Source organism: Halichoeres trimaculatus, unplaced genomic scaffold, assembly GCF_033239565.1.
Source record: "Halichoeres trimaculatus isolate MK-OKI-2021-1 unplaced genomic scaffold, fHalTri1.1 fHalTri1_scaffold_13, whole genome shotgun sequence".
Taxonomy (NCBI): Eukaryota; Metazoa; Chordata; class Actinopteri; order Labriformes; family Labridae; genus Halichoeres; species Halichoeres trimaculatus.
In genome coordinates, this window is record NW_027437191.1 from 26,667,718 (window position 1) to 26,691,350 (window position 23,633).

Here is a 23,633-nt window from a genome sequence, read left to right on the forward strand (position 1 = left end):
CGAGGTGTATTGATTTTTTAAAGTTTGACCACAGCCCATCTGGAATGACTGGAAAGTCAGATTTTTTAACCTATACTGCAGCCAGCCACCAGGGGGAGCAGTTTTTGTGGAGGCCTCACTTTGAGCCAAGCAAGTGGATGTCCATTTTTTTTACTGTCTCTGGTACCAGACTAAACCGATCCGATCTGGGAAGGTGGAGCTACAACACTACAATCCATTGATTGGTAAAGAATCGTCACTTACTGTGCAGCTGTGTCTCTACTGGCGGCACACAGTCTTCTCTGAAACAAATCTTGATTGCACTTTGTAACAAAGAGTCATGTGCCAATCAAAAAGAGGACGAAATGTTGCACAGCTTTTACCACACAGTTGTCGATACGCTTTGTTTACAGTGTCACGTTTTTCTTCTTCGTTGGATTTATTGGTGGGGTAAACTGTGTCGCACTGCTACGGTGTCGCTATTTATAACTGATGCAGCTTTCGGGATCTGGCTTACACACTATCTATCACAAGGGGGCACAGTTTGCTGTGGAAACGCAAACAGGATCAGGCTTAACTGTACCATGCTTGGTTGAAACGCAGCTTTTGGCTGACACACCAACTGATTTTCTTCTGATGAACGTCTCTTCAGTTTGATGAAATAACATTATAATGCAGATTAGTCAAAAGTCAAGCTTTGTCAGGTCTGTCCTCAAGAGGAGAATAAACTGCTTTAAAATGTTTGGTTGATATAACTCAGAGTGCAAACAGGAACTGGAACAGGTCTCAGCCTGAAACTCAGACCACCAGTACAGATCCGTTATCTTTACATCTACAATCAGAGATTTATGATCCAACACACAAATACTGAGTCGACACACACTCAGCACGTTTTACAGTGAGAGAGATGGGACACACACACACAACCCACACACACTCCTTCTCAGCAGCTGAACAGGTGGTGAGGTGTAATGAGGTAATCTTCAGCTACCTCTTTCTCTCCTTTCCTTCCTTCCTTACCTTTTACTCTCTTTACCATCCTCCCTTCTTTTTACACCTTTTCCTTTCCTCTCTCCTGCTTCCTCCTATCCTCCCCCTCTCCCCCTCTCTCAGGTGATTTATTGGTTGTCAGGTTGTTCTCTGCTGCAGGGGCTTCTGGGACACCGTCAAGGTGCCCAGTGGTCAGGTAATGACAAGTGTGTTGGTGTGTGTGTGTGTGTGTGTGTGTGTTAAGAGTATTTCAGCTGCCTGTCCAAAAAAGTGTGCAGCATCTGCTCCCCCTGCAGCATGAGTGTGTGCGTGCGTGTGTGAGTGTGTGAAGTGATTATCTTTGGACAAATTCAGCTTTAGATTAATTAACATTTAGATTAATTTATCAGCCCCATGATGTAGAGAAGTGACTCGCCTGCAGCTTCACACCACCTGTGTTTAATGTGTGTGTGTGACTGTGACTGTGCATGTGTGTGTGTACAGACCTGCTTGCCGTCGGCCATGTTGCAGGGCAGCAGCAGGACCTGTGAGGCAGGAAAGGTGGTGGACAGAGAGAGACAGAGCTGCTGCTGTCGGATCTGCTGCCCGTGGGTGTAAACCCACTCCTGGAGGGGGAGACAGGGGGGTGAAAGTGGGGAGACAGGGGGGACAGAAGGGAGAAGGGTGACAGGAGTCAGGTCTGTCGGTTTGCTTTTGAAAGCTGACATTTAGAGTGTCTCTGTCTGATGATCATCACAGACAGATGACGTTGTTTAGGATGAAACAGGAAGTGAAGCTCTCTGTCAGTTCGCTCCTGTCCTGAGAACATGTCAACAAAGACACCAAACACAGAGTCAGAGACTGAAATTACTCATCAGCGAATCTAAAAAGCTTTATGCAGTCCCATCCTCTATTCTCTGACATCACAAATCCACAATAAAAGCATAAACCCGTTCTGTTAGTGTGCTGATCTTTATCACCTTTAGATGATCTCAGGAAATCCTCATTTCAACAAGTCTGGTGAAGATCTGGTGCTCCTTTGTAAACAGAGCGTTTTGATCAGTTTACAGACAGATTCAGGGATTTCTACAACGTATGAATATGTAAAGGTTTGAAAATCTGCAGTCTGAACATCAAGCACTGCTACTGCAGCTCCCAGACTCTGTTTGAAATCTCTGTTTTGTGCTTTGTGTTGTGATCTGTGTTTGCTCAGGCTCGATGTTTCATCTCACTGTGATCAGTGATGAAGGAAATCATCGTTGATGTTTCCAGCCCTTGTTTTCACCATGCAGTCGCTGAGCCGCACATTAATCACAAATCAGTTCATACAGAGATGAGCACACCTGCTGAGACCAGCTGGGAGCTCTGTGAGGACTAAAAGAAGGTTACAGTAAGGTGAGGGGGCTCTGTGGGTCCTTGTGGGTCTCTGTGGGGTTTATCTTGAGTAAGCGGGTGCTGCAGGCTGTATTTCAGCGGTGATTGATTTATTGGTGTGCAGAGAGGAGACTGACACTGGAGGTTAATTGGTGCTGTAGCTCCATAAATCAGCTCTGAGTTAGACATCAACACACAGCAAGACCATCAGACTTTACCCACAGAGAGCAACGCCACATGACAACCCGCCATCATCATCAACAACTAAAACATCAGGTTCTAATTCTGAGTTTAATTTTCCTCATTTGTTTGATATTTAGACATGTTGGAGTTCTATTATCATTCTAACAGTTTGATGTGATTGTTCATAGAAACAGAATTAAACCAAACTCATGGGAGGTATGACTAATAATATCACCTGATTTTATTCTTCATCATTTAATTATTGAAGTACTGCATCTCAATTTTATGAACATGTTTTTTTTACATTTTGCCTCAGCTCACATGGATTAAAGTCATTCATGAGCCACAAAATGTACTTTATCTTCACAACAAAGACAAAAAGGTAAATAAAATTCTTCAAAAATAGTAAAAATGAAGTGAATAATTCTACAAATTTGTAGTTTTTTGTGTTTACAAAATTGCAAATTTGATGTCTTAGTTTTTAATTTTAAATAAACTTGTAAAATAAAAAAATAGTAATGCTTTATATTTCATAAATTTGCAAACTTACTGAAATTTCCATAAGTTCCAAAATTTTTGAAAATGATTTTTGCTTTCAAATATTTTATTTTTTTAAAGAAATACATTTTTAAAAATGTACAAAAATTGCAATATATATGAAATAAAAAATAATCATATATTTAAAAAAAGACAAGAATTAAAAAATGAATAATAATAATAAAAAAATGGAATACAGATAATTTGCAAAAATTGTAGAAATTCAAAAAATGAAATATGCAAAATCTTTAAAAAGGTGTTTTTTCCAAATTAAAAAAAAACTTGCAAAAATTGCAACAAAAATTGAGAGCTTCGTTGCCTTGATGCATTATAGTTAAAAACAAATGCCAACATATGAGTTTATTTTGTGTCCATGTCTTTAATTTTTTAATATGTTTGAAAGAAAAACAACACCAGAAAATGTAATATATGTCAGCGCTCCATGGAGCTACTGCAAATAAGATTTTAGATTAACTTGCAGATGTTTTATTTTTAGTTCAAACATACAAAGACTGAATTAACTCAGTTGCTGCTGTGTGATTGGCTGATTAGATAATTAGTTTAACAAGTGGATAAACAGGTAAACTTGACAACTAGTCTTCTGAGAGTTTGGTGTATTTAATCATATTTTGTTGGTGTAGTCTGTTTTTTTTTCTGGCCCCTGGCTGTGCTGCTGTACCTCTCTCTTTCTGTGCTCTGCTTTGTGCAGTTTCTCCTCAGCTCTGGTTAATGGTTTGCAGGTTTGCAGGTTTGCAGGTTATCGTGCTCCGTGGTTGAACATGGAGCAGTCAGCTCTGAAACAGTCTGCAGACGCAGCACTAACGTCTCTGTGACACTCGAGGTTAAAACAAAGAGCACGCTGACACCTACATCTGTGAATACAAAGACGTGAGTGTCAGCTGTTTTTCAGATGGAGCCGTCTCTCATTCACGCTCAGATTCACGCTCACGCACTCTCAGCTTCACACTTTCAGCTTCACGCTCTCAGGGTCACGCGCTCCGGGTCAGGGTTAGCTACATGCTCCTGCTCTCCTCACATTTGGGACAAATTGTGCTCAGAACGATATTTTTGTGGCTCAGTGGGTTGAATTTCACGGCCGCCACTCTCCCGCTCCTGCGTCCCATTTTTCTGCTCCGGTGTACACGCTGTCATCGTCAGATGATGAGAAACGTCCCAGTAATGGAGCAGAATATATTTGAATGTGACTGACGTGAGGAGCGCTTGGCTCTTTTTCTGCTGCTGTGGATTCATAAATTGGTCTCTGAGCTTCTGTTATTGATCCTGACTGTGAAAGCTGCTCCAAAGAAATCCTTTCTTTGTCACTGAGAGGCTGAAAGCAGAGCCTTTAAGTCTGAGTAACAAACCCTCTGCTATCAGGGCTGAGAGACATGTCTGTGTCACAAACAAAGCATTCTGATACCTGCAGTGATTTATTCAGATTACACAGACACGTTTAACCCTGAGCCTTGTTTTCATTTGTTTAGTTTAGTTTCCATCTGTTGTTTCATGTGTTACAGCTCCTTAGAGGAACTTTACTGTGAAACAGACTGAACTTTATACATTTGTCTCTTTACGAGCTCCAAAGGCAAACACGAGCATTAACGACAGACTGAGGATCTGTGTCTGAGTTCAGTGCCCCAGTCTGAAACTGAGACCAGGAAAGGAGGAGGCTGTGGATCAGGCTCTGTTTGTTCTGCTCATTCTGTTTCAGTGTCGGAATAAGCAGGATTCAGGTTTAAAGATGTGATATTCCATCATGGTCCGCTCCAGGTTAGTCCTCTGCTGCAGTCTGTGTCACTCCAGACAGCGCTGTGTGGCTGTAATGACCTCTGAAATGACGGAGACTTTGTTTACGTTTGCCCCTCCGTGTGTCATGTAGCCTGCCGTCTTCCCCTTTAAAACAATGAGCCGCACTGTGCATGCACGGAGGGGCAATCGTAAACAAAGTCTTTGTCAGTTCAGAGGTCAGTACAGCCTCACAGCGCTGTCTGGAGTGACACAGACTGCAGCAGAGGACTAACCCAGAGCGGACCATGATGGAATATTGGTTAAAAACATGAGTTTTTGGATGATTAATGCAGTTTTAGGAGCGGCGCTGTCTATGCCCCGATGGATCCCATTATACGGACGTCCGCTGCACGATTTTGGATCTTAATATCTCCCAAAGCACTGCTTGGATCAGGAAAACCTTCTGGGTGAGTATTTTGTTCTACTTCATTCTATAAACAATGTAAAAACTGTATAAACAGAACTTATCCTTTAAGTGCACTCCCTGGCCATCTTCTAGCCTGGAGTCTCAGCACACTGTTGTAAATTACTTTTAGTGAGGCGTGTGTTTGTTTTTGGATTAAATGGACATCAAAAGAAAACTTTTTACTGGATACAACGCGCTGAGGTAAGGTATTTACAAGTACAGTTACTTAGCGTTGCGCTTTGAAATGTGACATCAAGCAAAGGTTGGAGTTTATGCCAGCTTTATGTAGTGCTATCGGCAGCCTGGTGCCCCAACATATCTGTAGGCTAACGTGACAACAAGTAAACACCGTCACTTTGTATGTAGTCCAGTAGCCGTCTATACAGCGTGGTTGACGGTTCGGTGCTTTAAGACATGTCTGTAATGTGTAACGTCAGTAAATCCTGGTTAGCTATGTCCTGCCAGTCATCTACCATGCAGAGCAAATGTAACCTCACTCCCCATTTTACTGATAGACTTTCAAGTTTGAACAGACCACTGCAGAATAACTGCTGCATGTGGGTTGCAGCTTAGCCCCTGTTTTATAGAGTGTGACACCCCGAGCTAAAGGCTAATTAGCCTAAAAAAAAAAGTCGCTACCTGGATTTAACAAAGCAAATAGGTACAAGCCTCCTCTTGGATAATCCTCGTCTTCGGGGAAGAAATGTGGCTGGTAAAAAAATCCAGAATAATGGTGATCGCAATCGCTTAAACGTTTGGTGAAATCAAATCAAGGAAAAAAAACAGTAGAACTCAGGGCTTTGTTTAATAGTGCGAAGGGAACTGAAGGAATTGGGGCTGAACAGCTGTGTAGCTTTAAGAAAACCACTAATCGGTGAGGCTAACTGGGAAAAAAAGGCTTCAATTTGCTAGGGAGCATAAAGATTGGACTCTGAAGCAATGGAAGAAGATCATGTGGTCTGATGAGTCCAGGTTTACCCTGTTCCAGAGTGATGGGCCATCAGGGTAAGAAGAGAGGCAGATGAAGTGATCACCCATCATGCCTAGTGCCTACTGTCCAAGCCTGTGGAGGCAGTCTATGATCTGGGGTTGCTGCAGTTGGTCAGGTCTAGGTTCAGCAAAAGTCTGTGATCAAAGAATGAGGTCAGCTGACTACCTGAATATACTGAATGACCAGGTTATTCCATCAGTGGAGTTTTTCTTCCCTGATGACACGGACTAGGATTCATCGGGCTCAAATTGTGAAAGAGAGGTTCAGCATGAGACATCATTTTCACACATGGATTAGCCACCACAGAGTCCAGACCTTAACTCCATTGAGAATCTTTGGGATGGGACATTGGTGAAAAATGAATGCTACACTGGATAGAGATAAGTCTTGTGACATTGCAGAAGCTTATCAAAACAATGCCACAGCGAATGCATGCTGTAATCAAAGCTAAAGGCTGTGCAAGGAAATATTAGAGTGTGTGACCTGTTTTTTGGTGGCGACTTTTTTTTGGCCAGGCAATGAATTAACCCTCCAACTCTGAGAGGCTGTGCTGGTGGTTCTCATCACTTCTCAGTTTTTAACTCTAAGCTTTGAAGAAATGATCACTGCCAGTCTCATGACTGGGTTAATAAACAGCGTGCTGATCTCAGTGACCTCTGAACTCTCTCAAACCAAGAGACTCCCCAGTGTGTTCGATGTTTTTATGCAAATGTTTCAATGCAGATGTTTAAATATGTGCTTTTGGTTGTGGATGACTTCTTTAATTTAATTTAACTCTCAGAGGAGACGGAGCTGATTTAATTCTCTCAGGAGAAACTGGCTGGAAGAAAATTAAAAACATTTCCACCTGACAGCAGCTCACACACACCTTTGAGAAGGAAACAACTACAGACATTTACACACATGCACACACACTTGTCTGTGCTCTGAGCATTAAGGGATTTGAACCAGCAGCCTCAGTCTCAGAGCCCTCGGGGCGTTCCAGCAGCTGACTTGTTTGCTCTCTGTGAGGCATCTTGTTGGAGATCACAGCCTTCACACTCGCTCGCAACACAGAGTAATGAGAATCCTACGGGTATTAATTACAGAGAAGAAGAGTGGAGGCTCGCACACACACACAAACACACACACTCACACACACGCACACACACACACACAGGGCTCTCAGTGGACTGAACATGAGGAAAACAGTTTCTTTAGAATAAAACCTGCAGTACAGATTCAGACGAAGGTTTTTCATAATTATCTGAACTCAAAGAGGAAACGTCTAAACCTGGACCCTGCAGGTCCATCAGTCTGCTTTGAGACTCTGACGGTTTGTCTCCACCAGATATCTTCAGCTTTATTTCTTTATCGTTGGAAAATTCACCTCCTGCTGGGATGATTGTGGACTGAAACAGGGAGGCTTCAGCTCTATGAGACAGCCTCCAGTGGACACTTTAGGAACTGCAGTTTCGTTTCACATATTCAGTAGCTTCATTCTTACACAAAGAGATTTGCCTAATTGTGACTCACCTGGTTGATGGCAGGGACGCCCTCTGTCCCTGTGCAAGGCGCCAGTGTGAGGACAGGCGTGTCCTGACCCTCCAGCTTGCGAGACTCCAGACAGTTCTGCCGCTGCCGAATCACCCCAGACTGAGAGTCCGAGTCGTCTGGGACCCTGAGGATGAAACACAGTTATTGCACTAAAAAGATCTATCATACCTGGCTGAGGGTGACATTACACAAAAACCTTGTTAACACTCAGTGAGTGTTGAGTCTGGCACAGGTTGGAATAAGTCTCCAGGTGTTCACCTGCTCCTGCTCTCAGTGCTATTTCTCACTGTGAGTCTTTAATGTGGAGGATGTTTGAGCAACTCATCTGAAATCTAGAGGGCAACTGAGGATACATCTAGAGACATCTAAAGGTGTTGATGTTGCTCTATTTATGAGCACAGAAAAACACTTTATGCTCTCATCACTAAGCTGAAACAGAGAGCGTGGTTTCACAAGTTTAGTGGACTGACCCTTTAACTCCTCTGTACTGCAGTATCAGTGTTTGGAGGATACATGGGGTCTATTTAAAGAGCCCCAGAGCCTGGGTGAGCCTCAGAGTCCAATCATCCCCTCCACAGTCTCATTATCAGGAAATCCCTCTGATGGTGATTTAGCACTCCCTTTAAAAAATGCGTACTGCACCTTTAATCCGCTCCAGGCCTCGTCTCTGTAAACTCATTACTTCTCAAAGTTTCCCTCAGATAAACTTCTCCTTAAACTCTGGGCTGTGCTCTAAACTCGGGCTTAAGCCCTGCAGCGTTAATTCAATCTGCTATCTCTCTGCTTTAATAACCCGTTAAAGGTTATTCCGCGTTTTAAGGGTCAGGTCCGTCCTCCCTGGAGAGCCGGCCTGTTAATTCATTCTGAGGGATTAGCAGAGCCTGCAGTGGATAAACGCCTCTTTAAGAATGTGTACGTGACTAAGTGTGTGTGTTGGGTTGTGTGAATGAGCGAGGAAACATTAGAATAAAAGTGTGTGTGATGGTACAGTATTTCTGCTGCTGCTGGTGTGTGTTTGTATCTCTGAGACACGTCATCAATGCAAAATTTGATGGTTAAAGGACAAGTATGTTGGTGTATGTTATCACCACGTTCCTTACAGATGTTCAGGCTGGTCAGATGCTTGATCCTGATTGGTCCAAACCTCTCGATGACTGATATTAACTTTCACTACCACAATCTTCAGAGAGTTTAACTTCAGAATGATGACATCACAGACTGTAAGCACAGCTAACACTGTTAGCCTCTTTTGGCATTGTATTGGTCAACAATGTGGCTTAACTGTTAGCTTTTGTTTGCTTCGAGTTGCGTTTCATGGCACTCATAGCAAAAGTATAGCTTCAAAAAAAGAACACAATCAACTTCATAAAAAACAACAAACACCAGAAGCGAGAATGCATGCTTTAGCTTATGTTAGCATCATATAAGTAAACAATCTGGCTAACACATTAGCTTCAGTAAGCAACAAATTTGCAAATAATGTTGCTTAACCATCAGCGACCGTTAGCATCATATTGGTAAGCTATGTGGCTAACACAGTAGTTTTATACTGGTAAACAACCCTTTGGTAGACACTCAGCAGAAAGTCAGCTCTTACACACACACACACACACACACACACACACACACACACACACACACACACACACACAGAAGGACTCTCTTACTTGAGCTCTGGGTAGACATTGTCCAAGTACCACTTGAAGGATTTGCACTTGAGCTTCTTGCGGAGTTCCACTCTGCCGTGGACACTGGACACACACACACACACACACACACACACACACACACACACACACACACAAACACACACCACAAAGCATCAGGGAAAGAGCAAAACAAACAAACAAGGATCAGATAGTGAGAGGACTCCATCAGGTCCAATAATTAAAGTGTGTGATGTGAGAGGAAGGCAAAGGTGTTAAAATGCCACCGCTTCTGACTGATAAACACAAAAATACCTCTTACACACACACACCCACACACACACACCCACACACACACACACACACACACACACACACACACACACACACACACACACACACACACACACACATACACACACACACACACAGATGTTGGGGCAGGTGTTTAAAGTCTGCTCCTGCTGCTGTGCAGAGATTTTCCTCCTACACTCCAGTGAGGTAAACATTTATTTGGGCTGTGTTCATGTTTGACAGAAAGAGAAGAGAAGCCATGAATATCTCCAACCCAGATCCTGTCTACTCATCTTAGAGGTCTGGTTTAGAGCAGCCAGCCAGAGGACAAGATACAGGTATAGACAATCTTGTAGGGTTGGGATGATATGCTTTTCTCCAAAAACGATTCTTCTACAATTTCTGCATTGCCATTCAAATTAGATTGCAATTTTGTCAAAGTAACGATTTTTGCAATTTTCAGTTTACTTTCTTGACACTAGACAATATGTAAAAATAAATAATGAATGATGATGTCGACAGACTACATCAGGGGGCATAGTTCCAAAAAATGCACATTACATGAAAGTCAGTTCTTAGGATTTATTCAGAGGATCTGACATCTCAACTTTTTCTCAACCCAACTTATAAAAAAAGTCAAAAATGAAGGACATATGAAAATCCTGATACATCAATTTTTGTCTCCCACACCTACAGTACTGTGTTTGTGTTTGTTTGCTAGTGCCTTACTCTCCATATGACTTTCCTCGTGCTGCAGGGCGAGCTGAGTAGTAGAACAGGCGAAAATCGTCCATCCAGACCTCAGCTGTGCGACGTGTGTTCCTGTAAAACACCATCAGAGTAAGTGTTTAGTGTTTGCTTTCCTCCTGCTTGCTGAGTGTGTTGGACTCTGACATTCTCTGACTCTGAATATTGGCAGCACAGACAGACACTTCCAGATTATGACCCAATGATGTAATATTATATAATACATGATGCATGATATGGCACATAATATGATAAGATATGACATAATATGACATGATTTGATATGATATGAAATGATGTGACATGACTTGATATGATAAATGGTATGACATGATATAATACGATATGATATGATGATATATGATATATAATTTGAAATGATATGATTAACGATATAACTTTAAATGATATGACATTTGATGACATGATATGAAATGATATGATATGATATGATACAATATGATATGATATGATACAATATGATATGATATGACATTTGATGATATGATATATGATATGATGAAATAATATGATTAACGATATAACATAATATTATATGACATTTGATGGCATGATATATGATATGTTATGATATGACATTTGATGACATGATATGATGATATAATTTGATATGATATGATATGATGATATGATATTTGATGATTTGATATGATATGATATGATGATATATGATATGATATAATTTGAAATGATATGATAAGATATGAAATGAAATGATATGATATGATGAAATAATATGATTAACGATATAACATTTAATGATATGACATTTGATGACATGATATGATATGATATGATATGATATGATATGATATGATATGATATGATATGATATGATATGATATGATATGATATGATGTGATGTGATATAATAAGGCTCAGGATGATTCAATCCACAATGCTGACTCTATTGTACAAAAGATGTCTCTTATTCAATGTTTTAGTATTCTTTATTCCTTCATATTTTTGGTTATCTTAATTCCAAAGCTGTCTTTTTGTTCATAGTGTTAAGGCTGATTATAGACCGCAGCTAACATTGCGTGTTGTTTCATGAGATAAGCTCTCCAACAGGTGAGGAGACACAGGTACACCTGAGAGACAGACTGACAGAAATCATTATCTGAGAGTGAGGGCAAACATTTATCTGGAGATAAAATGTTAAAATGTTCAGCAGAGCTCTGTCAGGTATTATCTCTATCTCAGAAACACTGACAATTCATCCTCAAAGACAATTTCACCTGTTGCGTCCGTGTATGCTCACCTGCTCAATATTTATGTCCAATCAGAGCAGTCACAAACAGTCAGCGCCCTCTGATGTTTAAAAGGGGAACTGATACTCATCTATTAGAAACTCATCCTGTGTATCTAATAGATGACTCCTGACTGCTCTGATACCTGAGCATGTGACTCCATGAGAGTCCTTCTCCTGCTGTACCTGAACCAGATGACTGCTCTTGATCCAGCTCTGAAGAACACTTCCTGTCTGTCCTCTGTTCTCTCAGGTGATCAGCTGTTACATCACTTCCTATCGCTCCTCTGTTCTCTCAGGTGATCAGCTGTTAACTGAGCCTCTGAGTCTCAGTGAAATGATAGAAACCCTTCATTAGAGCTGCACACTCTGGCAGTTCAATGAACGCAGGATATGAGACATTTGTGGGTGAGCAAACAGGAATGTATGTCTCTCACACACAAACACACAAGCACACACAGAGGAGGTCACAGCAGGAGGTGCGACAGAGGCAACGGTATAATCTCTGTAATCGAGTTATTAAGCAGCCATTTTTATTTGCTGTGTTTATAAAGCGTGGTGCGGTGCGGGACTCCTGATGATGAACCAGCAGGGCGGCGAGCAACAGACACAGGGAGCTTTGTCAGGGAGATGTGCTCTGATCATAAACACGGAGCCGCTCTGACACGAATAAAAGCCACCTCCTCCTGCTCCCAACAGATGTTGCCTCGGTAACGGCCAATAGGGGGCTGGGAAATGTGCATCAAACAGGCGGCGTGAGAACAGGCGGCGTGAGAACTTGCTGCGTGCTACTGCTGCTGAGGATAAGCTGAAGTTTAAGTGAGCTGCTTGAGAAAGGCCGGGACTCCACAGAGACCTGAAGCAGCAGGAGCTCTGAGCTTATCCCAGACCCACAGACCCAACCGACTCCGGACCCACGGACTACATTTCGCTGTGCTACACTACGATACTTTATGTCACAGTAGGATGCACTTTGGAAAAGTATGGCACATCACACTGATTCCATAATTGAAATCTGATTTTCAGAGACAATAAATCTTTATTTCTGGGTCAGCTCATGTCTATAAAGAGGAGGAGCCTCTCAGTCTCCTCCGAATGTTCCTGTTTTCTTTATAACCCATAAAGCGGAAAAAAACGCTGTAACGCTGAATGTGTGCATTTCACCCTCTGAAGGGAACTAGTGTCCTCTTTGTCGCCCTGATTAATCTATTTATACGACATCAATTCACTGGCAGTCTGAGCACATTAGTCCTGTTAATGGATTATTGGACTGCCTGTAAACATCTCGCTGTTTGAACTAAAAGGGGCAGAGAACAGAATACAGCTTATGCTAATAGGATAATATTGTGCTGGCAGCTCAAAGGCTGGCAGGCAGCTGTAAATCCACTTTAACAACGGAGTGAGCGGCGTTTAGCGGCGTTCAGCGTTCTTTACCAGCTCTCTGAGCAAAACACTGAAACAACACTTTCCTCCTCCTCACGGTTTCCTCTTCCTCTCCTTTCCTCCTCTTCTCTGTTTCCTTGTGTTTCCTCCTGTTCTGTTTACTTCCACATTGTTTCCTCTCCCACTTTACTCTTCCTCTATTTCCCTCCTCTTTTCTCTTTCCTCTTTTCTGTTGCCTCCTCTATGTTTCCTTGTCTGTTTCCTCCTCTCTTTATCTTTCTCTGTGTTTCCTCCTCGCTTCCCTTTTCTCTCTTTCCTCTTCTTTTGTTTTCTTCCTCTTAGTTGGACAGAGGTTCAGTCTTCAGGAGAGTCACCATGAGTTTAATCTAGGACAGTAGAGATCCAGTCTACTTGACTCATGGTGTCGACCCTGTGATGTGCGCCCTCCTCCTCCTCCTCCTCATCTCTCAGTCTTTCCTCAGCTGATGACTGAACCTTCTGACAGACACAGCTCTGATAAATCCTCTGAGGAACTCAGAGATGAAATGAGCTCTTACTTGATGTAGGTGTTGGCGTTTCCTTCGGGGAAGATGTATGGGTGCTTCTTCCTGAAGACGTGACCCACTCTGCTGCAGGGCAGGATCTCCAGACTACCTCCACACTGCCACACCCGGAACGAGATCTCTGCGCACACACACACACACACACACACACACACACACACACACACACACACACACACACACACACACACACACACACACACACACACAACCAATCAATTATTATTGGACTCACTGAACTTTTTCTTAATCTCTAGCTTATATCATTTATATTTTAAAACTATGACGATGCGAATTCGCGTGAGGCTGTGCCGTGGCAGCCAATCAGCGATGACATTCCCCCATGACGCCATTGATTTGATGACGTGGGGGGGAACCGCCACCTGCCCCGACTCCAACCCCGTCGGAAGATGGAGGAGAAAACAATCTGTTCGGTTTGTCATCATCCAGAGTTATATGATACATGTGTATTCTACAGAGACCGGGAAAAAAAAGAGCAAGCTTGGGTGAAAGTTGCTGAGGAGACAGGTTTTGAAGGTAAGTTCTGTAAACAATTGTTTCCAGCGGGTCATCACTGAGTCTGACTGTGTTTTCCTCAGCGGAGTTTTGAGCCTGATAGAGAAGAGGAAAGAGCGGGGCAGGGGCAGAGCCAGGGAAAAGATGGAAGTTCTTTGCGGTCCTGTCTTTCCTCGACCCCTTCATTATCCCCAGGGAGACCTCCAGGAACATGGGTCGGGGGTTCGGGTGGTCGGGGGTTCGGGGGCTCGTGCAGGGAACAGCCAGGCAGGGCCGGTGGATTACCAGGGAGAGGCAGCAGGCCTTGATTGTGATCTACGAAGCTTTCACACACTCTCCTGTCATGCTTTTGAAACCACAGCTCATTGTTTTTCAGATGCTCTTTTGGGCTTTCGGTCTTTAAATGAACGGGCTCTCTACTTAGCATGCGCAGTGACGAGCCAACGCGCGTTCGCCCCTCAGCTTGTCAAAATAGTCCAGGGTCCAGACGTGTTGAGCATTTAAATTCACGAGTTCGCTTTGGTGTGGCCGTCAAAAGTCACTTAACCATCAACCATCATTATACGTCACTTAAAGTCACCTGACATCACTTTAAAAGTCACTTTGCTTCTCTTTATGTTACAATACATCAATTTACATCACTGCACACCACTACTTTATGTAATAATACATAACTTCACCTCACTTTAAGTCACCTGACGCCACTTTACATCGCTTTATTTCACTTCACCTTACTTTACATCAGTTTATGTCACTTAATGTCTTAAGCTACTTCAGGTTGCAGTACCTTAAAACACTTCAATGTCATGTCAATAGTCAGTAAAAGTGACTGCAGCTCTAAATCCCTTCTCTACACTCCCCCCTTACCTTTTTCTCCCCCCTTCTCTCTCCCCACCTCTCCCTCCCTGTCGCTTTCTCTCTTTCCTCACGTCCCACCGTCTGAGTGGGCCAAGCTTTGTGAAAACCTGATGGTCCCTGATGGACTCAGATCCTTTGGTTGAATTCACTGTGATAACCTGAAGTGTGTTCTTTTGTAGACATGAAGCCTGTGTGTGTGCGTTTTGTGTGTGTGTGTGTTTCCCTAGCGTTGGTATGACCTGCTTATTCTAAGCTCCTTTCCAGAGCTGTCTGCTCGCTCTGAAGACAGAAGCAGAAAAGTTTCCCCAGTAGAAAAAGCTGGAGGAAACTTTATAAAGTTTTCACACAGAGCTGATGAAAGGATGAGAGAGAATGAGAGAGGAGAGGAGAGGACAGGAAGAAAAGGAGGAAGAGGAGAGGAGAGTGAAAGTAAGAGGAGGAGGAGGAGAGATGGAAGAAAAGATGAAGAGGAGAGAACAAAGGAGAACAGAAGGCACAGGAGAGATGCTGAGAGACTGATACAAACCTGTGTGTGTGTGTGTGTGTGTGTGTGTGTGTGTGTGTGTGTGTGTGTGTGTGTGTGTGTGTGTGTGTGTGTGTGTGTGTGTGTGTGTGTGTGTGTGTGTGTTAGTGTGTGTGTGTGAGGAAAATGGGGCTAACAGCCTCTCATTAATCTGAGGAAAGCAGCAGCTCCACCAATCAACAGACTGACTCCAGAGCTGTTACAGAGCACACACGCAGGCCCACATGCAGGCACGCACGCACGCACGCACGCACGCACGCACGCACGTACACACACACAGAGCTGAGATGACTGCAGGCAGGTAGCAGCAGGAGAGCCAGATGTTGTCTCCAGATTGAAGAGTTTTAACCTTCCTTCAGCTTTTAAGACCTTCAGGCTGATCTCAGCTCAACTTCACCACTTCATCACCTCATCTATTCAGCACTTCTTTTCATAACCCATTCATCCCTTCATAACTCAATCAATTCATCCTTTCATTATATAAGCGATCCATTACTTATTTACTTGATCTATTAATCCCTCCATCACTTCATCAATAGATCAGTTAATCTCTCTTGTTTTATGTTGATTAATGTTTTGGTTAAGTTTTGTTTTTAGGTCAGCTCAGTTTCATAGTTTGTCCTCCCTCAGGTTCTCCTCTGTGTTTCTCCTCCCTCAGTTTCTCCAATATAAGTTTTTTCTCCCCAATTTTTGTCATCCCTCAGTTTGTCCTCCCTCATTTTGACGTCCCTCAGTTATTCAACCCCCCAGTTTGTCCTCCCTTCATTTTGACCTCCCTCATTCTGTCATCCCTCAGTTTGACCTCTCTCAGTTTTTCATCCCTTAGATTTTACCTCTCTTAATTTCTCCTCCAACAGTTTCCCCAGTACGTTTTTCCATCCCAATTTCGTCATCCCCCAGTTTTCTCGGTTTTTCCTCTCCCAGTTTTTCCTCCTTCAGTTTCTCTTTCCTCAGTTTGTTCTCTCTTAATTTCTCCTCCCACAGTTTCTCTGATATGTTTTTCCTCCCCAGTTTTGTCATCCCTCATTTCAACCTCTCTCCTTTGGTCCTTCCTCAGTTTGTCCCCCCCCTAATTTTGACCTCCCTTAGTTATTCCTCTCTCAGTTTGTCCTTTCCTCATTTTGACCTCCCTTAGTTTGCACCCCTTAGCTTGTGCCCCTCTCTTTTTGTAATCCCTCAGTTTGCCCCCCCTCATTTTGACCTCCCTCAGTTATTCCTCTTTCAGTTTGTCCTTTCCTCATTTCGACCTCCCCTAGTTTGCACCCCTTAGTTTGCCCCCCTCCTCATTTAGACCTCCCTCAGTTATTCCTCCCTCAGTTTGTCCTTTCCTCATTTTGACCTCCCCTAGTTTGCACACCTTAGTTTGTCCCCCCCTCATTTTGACCTCCCTCAGTTTTCACCCCTAAGCTTGTGCCCCTCTCTTTTTGTAATCCCTTAGTTTGTCCCCCCTCATTTTGACCTCTCTCAGTTATTCCTCTCTTAGTTTGTCCTTTCCTCATTTTGACCTCCCCTAGTTTGCACCCCTTAGTTTGCCCCCCCCTCATTTTGACCCTCCTCAGTTTTCACCCCTTAGTTTGTGCCACTCTCTTTTTGTCATCCCTCAGTTCGTCCCCCCTTTATGTTGTTGTATCTCAGTTTTTCCTCTCACTGTATGTCCCCTCTTATTTTGTCCTCTTAGGTAGTTGTCACACTGGCCATTCAAACCATGCTGTGCTTAAATAAAACTGATCCTTTGCAGCACTGTTCCCCTGCTGGAGAGTACAGCCAGCGGTCACACTACTCCAATATAAACCAGACATAAGGCATGACCTGCTAACATCATCACGAAACGTCTGTTTACATGAAGTTCAATCTCATCAGTTAGCACAATAAAACACATGAGAACACTACTTTGACTTTAGAGACTTTTTGGCTTATGGTAAGTCTTTTTGGCCTGACACAGCCCTCTAACACCTCTGCTATTGTTTAAAATGATTGTTAAGAGGACAGGCAGTGATCATACGACATGGATCATACCTCATGTCTGCTTGCTTGTGCTTGTGCATGAAGAGAACCACTCTGAAGCACGACACGTTTGCGGCCACACTTGCCAAACGAACTAAGGGTTGAAGCGAGCTTAAAAATGGTACGGTTTGCCAGTGTGACCATGTCCTTTCAGTTTTTCTCAATTTGTCTCCCTTAGTTTGTCCTCTCTCAGTTTCTCCTCTCTTGGTTTGTCAGTCTGTCTGTAAACTCTTTCATCTGCTCACCAAAGTTTTCTCCACCCCAGATGTCCATGGCCGTGTCGTACTTTCCCAGGTGATTGAACCAGGACCTGTCAATCACGAAGAGCCCGCCTGCGATGATGGGAGTCCTGTCATAGAGGAACAACAGCAGAGAGATAGAGGAACAGAGACAGATGGAAAGAGGGAAACAGAAAGAAAGAAAGAGAAGAGTAGATTCAGTATCAGGGTCTTTTCATTAAACGTGAAGTGAGCTTTTGAACAAACTGATGATTTATCATGGCAAGAAATTATCTTCTCTGAAGCTCCCTCTGTTTCCTTTACAGGACAAACCACACACACACACAGACACACAAACATACACACACTCAGGCTGAGGGTGAATCATAATCTGGACGATGTGATAATTGAGGGGGCCAACACTTGCCATCAGATACCCTCTGTTCAGCACTAATGATCCTGTCCTCTCTGTCTAAATAAAGCTGTGTCTGTGCGCGTGTGTGACGGTGTGAGCATGTGTGGGTGTGTGTGTGTGTGTGAATGTGTGTATGAGAGTGTTTGTTTACCAAAAATAACAGTCAGAGACTCTGAAGTGGGACTCTTTCTGACCCATTTATGAGATAACTGTAAAAACAGTTTGTATGACTGTAGATTTGGTTTTTGTTATTGTTCTTTTCTTTTTTTATTTTATAATGTTTTTATACTGTATATTATAGTATTAAATAATAGTCATGACAAACCTGATACACTCCATTTATCTGCAAGTATCCCTTCACTCTTTCTTTCTTTCTTACACACACTCACACACACACACACACACTCAGGCATATCACCAGCCGTCCATCTGTAAGTGTTTAACTCTCGGCCTCCTCTAAAAGAAACATGCACAGAGTCAGACATTCACAAGTTGGCACAGCAGTAAATCTGGTCTCCTGCCACCAATCTGAGTCATGAAGGAGGAACGCTGCCAGGGTTCATTATTTATATTTCTGAGCGTGTGTGTGTGCATGTGTATTAGAGAGGCAGAGAGAGGCCACGGCTCCTCTGCCATCCGTTTGTTTGTTTTCCTCTCTGAAGAAATGATTTGTCGGGCATTGATTCGATTTGATTAGAGTAAACTTCCCCTGCAGCTGAGCGCTGAGCTCTGAAAACTGAGCCATGAAAGCTGCCCACTGCAGGCTACATGTATGTTTCATATCCTATCATATGATTTAACTCTTTATATCATGACATATTGTTTGATATAACACATATCATATCATGTTGAGAGCTGTGTGTACTCCAACTAGCTCAGGCATGGGCAAACTACGGCCCGGGGGCCACATGCAGCCCGTTAAAAGTTTTAATCCGGCCCGCCGAACTTGAAAAAAATTAAATAAATCAACCTTGTTAATGTTTTATTTTCCCTGCAATTCTGATGTTTTCCTACTAGATGGCACACTGTAGATACATTGGCTTTGTTGAGGTGAAGTGTAGGCCTATTACTCCACGTTTGCACTTCACCCTCTGACCCATCAGCCCTTCTGTAAGGATGAACGGACCTAAGAAAAGGAAAGTGGACAAAACAAAACTCATTGAAACACATGGAAGTGTGCATATGCGCACGGATAAGATGGAGTGGATCGTCAGCGATCTGTTACTTATAAAAAAAAAAAAAAAGCTCAGGAACATGTCTGTATAAACCTTCAATGTGAGTTATTTGTCTAATTATTATATAGAGACTTTCACATTTAATATCAAAATATCATACAAACAATTTTGACACAATCTTTTATTATTTTTTGTTTTTTCATTTTTAAAACCAGGACAGAAAAAACACGCTTTTCTGTTTTTCTGTAATTCCGTTTTTCCGTTTTGGTTTTAAAACATAAAAACATAAAAACACGAATTACAAATCCCATTACAATTCTATTCTCTCATATTCTAATTTTAATTTCAAAACAAAATCAAAACAGCGAAAAATAAACATTTGTTTTCTGATTTTTGATTTGAAAACAAAAAATTGAATAACAAGTTGTTATCCGTTTTCCAATTTTGGATTCTAAAATGGATATGGAATGAATGAATGATACCCTGATAGTTACCAAAGCACTCCATCCATCTGCTCCTGGTCCGGCCCCTTTGTCAAATGTTAGAACCTATTGTGGCCCACAAATCAAAAAGTTTGCCCACCCCTGAACTAGCTCCATCTTTCTGATTTGTTTTCCTTTATAACGCTCCCTGTTTGGTGTAAAGTCTTCATGTAGGGACCCTCAGCTCTGAACATCATGTGGAGGATTTAAAGTCTGAGAATAAAAGACCCAAACATCAGAAAAACTCTGTAAAGGAAACAAAACCAGAGAAATCCAGACAGATAAACTCTCCTCTTTAGAGACGGCTGAAGATTGCCTGTCTGTACAGTTTATAGCTGAAGTGTGAAAACACGCGCGCACACAGAAACACTGTGACCACATTTAGCAGCAATTAAAACTCTCCATCCGAGCGTGAAAGTGGGAAGTGAAGATCGGGGTTAAACGCCCACGTCAAACTTTTCAAGAAACTTTCCTGGCTCCTGATTTTAAGAAGCAAACTTTTCATCCTGAAGGAGAAACTGAAGCTCAGAAGGAGAGAGAAAGGAGCAGAGTCAGCTTTATTTATTACAACCTCCTTTATTCATCCTTTATCCCTCCTTTACTCCTCCACCATTCTAGTTCACACCCTTAATTCCTTCTTTACTCCTACACTTCCCTTCTTCAGTCCCTACTTATTCCTCCTCTATCGCTTCTTTATTTCTTTTATTTCTTCCTCATTTACTGCTCCTCTCCTACTTTATCCCTCTTTTACTACTCCTTTATTCCATCTTTCCTCCTGCTTCTGCTCCATCCTATGTGTCTGCTCTTCCTGATGAGTTCCTGTGTCAGGATGTTGCTTTACTCGAACACTTGTTGTGTTTATCTGTGTGTGAGTGTGTGTGTTCTTTACTTGATTGGCAGGGTGGGGTCTGTCCTGCGAGCCTTCTCCTCAGATGTCAGCTGCTCCCACTTGAAGTGTAGACTCCAGTCGAAGCCTGTGACAGGAAAGTGTTTAAGTCAAAAAGTGCTCCCCCTGGTGGCTGACTGCAGTATAGGTCAAAAAATCTGACTCTCCAGTCTTGAAAATATGCACAGATGGGCTGTGATCAAACTTTAAAAAATTAATACACCTGGTAGAAATGTTTCACATCTGATTGTTGTGGTGATTTGAAGATATCGTTTGACTGCCTTGTATTCAAGTTTTTTTTTTCTGAAAAGTTTCATTTTCAGTAGTTATAAGAGGTTAAAAAACAAGGTTCTACGCCACATTTAACGATGATTGACAGCTGACATTCTTGTGTATTTTTTGGGGGGGTTTGTGAAATATGCCCGGAGGAAGAGTCAAGAAGTGATAAGACCCTTGAAAGAAAAAAAAAAGTATTATTTTTGTCACCTGGCTCCACTCAGATTCCCCCAGGATCCCTTACAGTCTCTGCTGCTAATGGCTGCGCCTGTGACGGAGGAATTTTGGCTCTAAAACTGTATAATGGTAAATGGTGGAACCACGCTGACCACTCTATATACAGTCTGTGGTCTTAACCTATTGAATCTCCATTTTTTCTAGACTTGGAAATATCCAAATTATGTGCCATTGGTAACTATTTGAAATAAACAAAAACGTTTTTTTTTTAATGGGGTAAAGAAGATGAAAAGGTGTGTTTTATCACCAATCACAAATTTGACAATTTGTTTGATTGCGGTTACATGGCTACATACTCTGACAGCAATAAGTGAAACAGAGTGTTGACCAGGAACTTGGGATTTACACCACTGATATGACCCCTGCTGTTCTCCCAGTTTGAGCTCCTAAACTCAGGAAGGAGGTATAGGACCCCTTTCTGTGCACTAAACTGTTACAAAAACTAATTTATCCCACATGCTATAGGCTTAATTAACAAGCAACCAGAGGGACACAGACAAGCCGGAGGACTTGAGGGCTCACACTAGAGTAACCATGTAATGTTCGGGGATGGGCAGTGTGGGGTGTGCATATGCCTGTAAGTTTTTGTGGGTTTTGGGTGGTTGTTGTGTTTGTCTGCACTGTATCTTGTTTACACTGTATTGTCTATTGTATGTAGCAGCATGGGGGAGCCTGTCCTCCAAGACAAGTTTCTCCCACGGGGGGCCAAATAAATTCAAATTCAAACTCAAATTCACATGTGACAAATGTGTGAACATTGTTTCTTTATTAATAAATGTAACTTGCAACAGTGTCACTTTAGTTCAACACATATTGAATTATTTGTTTTTAACTAAACTGCAGTATTTCTATCTATCTATCTATCTATCTATCTATCTATCTATCTATCTATCTATCTATCTATCTATCTATCTATCTATCTATCTATCTATCTGAGTTTAGATTCAGTCCACCTGTGTGACTGCTAACAAACACAGATGGTGTTCTGGTTTAAAATGTGACCACGTTATCTCAGGACTTCCAGCTAGAAGATGATAAAAAGTATATTTACTTTGTATTAAAGGTGAGTTTGAAGAATTTACAGAACGTCATGATAAAATCTTTGTAGTTTTCATTAAAGATAAATCTGAAGTTTTTTTAAACATTTGATGATATTTTCTCTTTACTTTAAATCAAAGTAAGTCTAAAGATTACGATAAAAAATCTGTTTTACCAAAGATAAATCTGAAGAGTTAATGTCCCGTTAAGTTCATGCCAGAGTTAGAAACAGACCGACCCTTAGATACTGAGGGTAATTACTGAACATAGTCTGTTTTCAATGCATGTGTGACTTTAAGTATGTGTGTGTGTGTGTGTGTGTGTGTGTGTGTGTGTGTGTGTGTGTGTGTGTGTGTGTGTGTGTGTGTGTGTGAGTGAGTGTGTTTGCTGATCAGGCAGTACAGCAAGCCTGAAAGAAGCTGCAACGGCAATCCCAACTCCTGTTTAAAGTTTATGTTTTCACGTGTGAGTGTGTGTGTGTGTGTGTGTGTGTGTGTGTGTGTGTGTGTGTGTGTGTGTGGGGGGGGGGGGGGGGGGGGGGTGCTGAATCAGTGTAACTTGGTCTTATAGCTGTAATATATTTTATTTTATAAGGGAGCGCTTCATCTATAATTTAAATGTCTTTTTGTCAACACGACTATCACCATCGATTCCTGTGTGTGTGTGTGTGTGTGTGTGTGTGTGTGTGTGTGTGTGTGTGTGTGTGCGTGTGTGCGTGCGTGCGTGTGTGTGTGTGTCTGTGTGTGTGTGTGTCTGTGTGTCTTTGTGAGTATCTTTGTGTGTTCTCCCTGTGTGTGAGAGCGCGAGCGGCGGACAGGCCTATTATCAGCATTGATTGGCGGCTGCTGTTAGAGGAGAAGATTGGTCTGAGAGGGGCTAATGGAAAGAGGGAGAGACGGAGGGAGAGACGGGGGTGAAGCTGGAGGAGATCAGCTTCAGGGACTCAGAGATCTGAGACAGGGAGCTGAAGGAGGACTCAGCTGTTCATTGTTCAGATTCATTATCTGCTCGTTTGGTTTCAGCTCCTCATCGAGCCGTCTCTCGCTGTCTCACATCCTCTGTCAAGCTTTTAAGGGTTTCCTGGTTTTCAGCTTTTAGACTCTGTATTTCAGATAATTGTCACTACAGGAGCACGCTCAGACGGTGGTCTGTAAGTGGTCTAATGGAGGACTGCAGCCTTCACTTGAGTTTGACAGACAAGGCAGAAAGCTGGCGGTCTGAAACACTTCCTGAGAATCAGAGCAACCTGAGGGCTTCGGTACAGGCTTTTTCCAGACCTTTTGTTCAGTCTGAGAACAATCTGGAGCCGATGGTGTTCAGCTCTGATGGAGTTTTCAGA

General features: G+C 42.5%; 1 protein-coding gene across 1 annotated transcript in view; it reads right to left on the bottom strand.

The window, feature by feature from the left end:
* galnt14 (UDP-N-acetyl-alpha-D-galactosamine:polypeptide N-acetylgalactosaminyltransferase 14 (GalNAc-T14)) overlaps positions 1-23,633 on the bottom strand; it is a 147,330-nt gene that overhangs the window by 4,797 nt on the left and 118,900 nt on the right. The window contains exons 8-14 of the mRNA XM_074685661.1: positions 20,747-20,831; positions 17,813-17,916; positions 13,661-13,787; positions 10,433-10,525; positions 9,431-9,514; positions 7,743-7,887; positions 1,455-1,574 (exon numbers count right to left, since the gene is read on the bottom strand). Of these exons, the coding sequence (XP_074541762.1) occupies positions 1,455-1,574; positions 7,743-7,887; positions 9,431-9,514; positions 10,433-10,525; positions 13,661-13,787; positions 17,813-17,916; positions 20,747-20,831 (758 nt within the window). The remainder of the gene's footprint in view (positions 1-1,454; positions 1,575-7,742; positions 7,888-9,430; positions 9,515-10,432; positions 10,526-13,660; positions 13,788-17,812; positions 17,917-20,746; positions 20,832-23,633) is intronic.